The sequence below is a fragment of the Micromesistius poutassou genome (genome assembly GCF_964030765.1).
Source record: "Micromesistius poutassou genome assembly, chromosome: 18".
NCBI classification, from domain to species: Eukaryota; Metazoa; Chordata; class Actinopteri; order Gadiformes; family Gadidae; genus Micromesistius; species Micromesistius poutassou.
The window spans coordinates 13,623,907-13,625,547 of record NC_140288.1 but is presented as its reverse complement, the minus strand read 5'-3'; the positions used below and the strand labels follow the sequence as shown (position 1 = coordinate 13,625,547).

Sequence of the window (1,641 nt, the reverse complement as noted above, 5' to 3'; positions counted from 1 at the left end):
CCCCCCCCCCCCCCCTTATAGCATACTACTACGGGAAGAAGAGGAAGCTGCCCAAGCCGGCGGCGGGGAGGAGCTGTCGGAGGCGGACCCCACCAAGCCGGCCCGCCGCAGGAAGAAGAGGAAGGCCATCTTCGTCCAGAGGAAGCGCCGCTCCTCCGCCGTCGACTACACGCCCGCCAGCTCGCTGCAGGTTCCAATCCCTCTTTTTTGCTTTTTCTACTTACTGGCTGCGTTTTAGCACTTACCCCCCCCCCCCCCACCCCCCCCCCCCCGGGACGAATTACAATGTGCAATTAGTCGGGGAGCTCGCCGTTCATTTTGGATTTCACCGACAGGGGGGTTGCAGACCAAAATGCCTCTTGATGTGATTGAGTCGGTCCACAACGGAACAGGGGGCGGAGCTCTGAGCGGCAAAACGAATCCTGTTGGAAGTACAGCAGAGACCTCTCTCTCTCTCTCGTCAACAAACGCAGTCGTTTGTTATTTAGTGAAAGTATACCGTCCGGTTTTGTTGACTACCGTCTCGATAGCGGAGTCAACAGATCGAAGAATGCCTCTATCGCTCTCTGCGTCGTATTTGCTAAACGGTTGTGATGTATTACCTCCTACCAGTGCGGGCGGATGAGGCCAGACCTTATCTGCAGAACAAACGAAACACGAGCCTGCGAGATTCGTGTCGTTCCCAGGCTAAGTAAATCCGTTGTTTACCGTTAGCCGCGACGCGGGGGAAGGGAAGGGGAAAAGCGGCCGGGGGTGTCGGGTTGTCCTCGGCACACCTGGTGTGCTCTCGATTGGTCGGCTGATTTGAATGATCCCGCCGCGGATTTCGGGTTAAGCGAAACCGATCGTCGGGGAACGGGCGAACAACGTCGTAAATCGTGAGTCGTGATTCGTCGGGTCGAGGATCAGGATGTATGCAAACAAAAAAACAAAAAAGGGCTTGAGGAGAAGCACTCTTAAAGGCGATGGAACGCGGGTGGCAGTTGGGTCGGTGGCACACCTGCCAACGACGTCCAACCAGGTACCGTCACCACCAGGGTGGGTCTTTCTTTCCTCGCCTTTCTTGTCATAAGAAAGGCGAGTCCAATTCGCCCAATCACGGCTCAAGCGCCACCCCCCGTACTCAACGAGTGGGATTTGGTCGGGGGCCCAAACTGTAAAAGGCTGAAGTCGTGGTCGGACGTCGACGCAGTGACCACGCAGCCGCGGCGGCGGCGGCGGGTCGCGAAACCTGTTAACGGTTCTGCGCTCGGGTTTACGACCAATCACAGCCCTTGCTGCGAGGTTCAGATTTTTGGGAGGCGCAAGTCCGGGGGGGGGGGGACGGGGACGCGAGGACGCAATGGGGTCCGTGAACCCCCCCTGGTGTTGTGTCGACGTACGACCATAAACGAAGCCTTAAGGGACCCCCTCAGGGGCCCTAGGGGTCTGCGTGTCCGTCTCGGGAACATCTGGGTTGCTTATACCCCCCACCCTCCGCCCCCCCCCCCCCCCTCCAGGACAGCGACGAGGAGGAGGAGGAGGACGACGAGGAGGACATGGACTTCCAGTCGGGCAGCGAGGAGAGTGCGGGGTCCCGGCAGCGGGGGGCGCCCGCCGCCGCGGCCCCGCCCCTCAGCACCCGGCCGCGCCGCGCCGCCA

The 1,641-nt window shown here is 60.4% G+C and overlaps 1 protein-coding gene across 1 annotated transcript in view; it reads left to right on the top strand.

Moving 5' to 3' along the window:
- The window catches only part of sfmbt2 (Scm like with four mbt domains 2), a 16,710-nt gene that overhangs the window by 11,395 nt on the left and 3,674 nt on the right, over positions 1-1,641 (top strand). Inside the window, 3 exon segments of the mRNA XM_084483329.1 lie at positions 22-57; positions 60-190; positions 1,500-1,641. The exon segment at positions 1,500-1,641 is cut by the window's right edge and continues 170 nt beyond it. Coding sequence (XP_084339455.1) covers positions 22-57; positions 60-190; positions 1,500-1,641 — 309 coding nt within the window.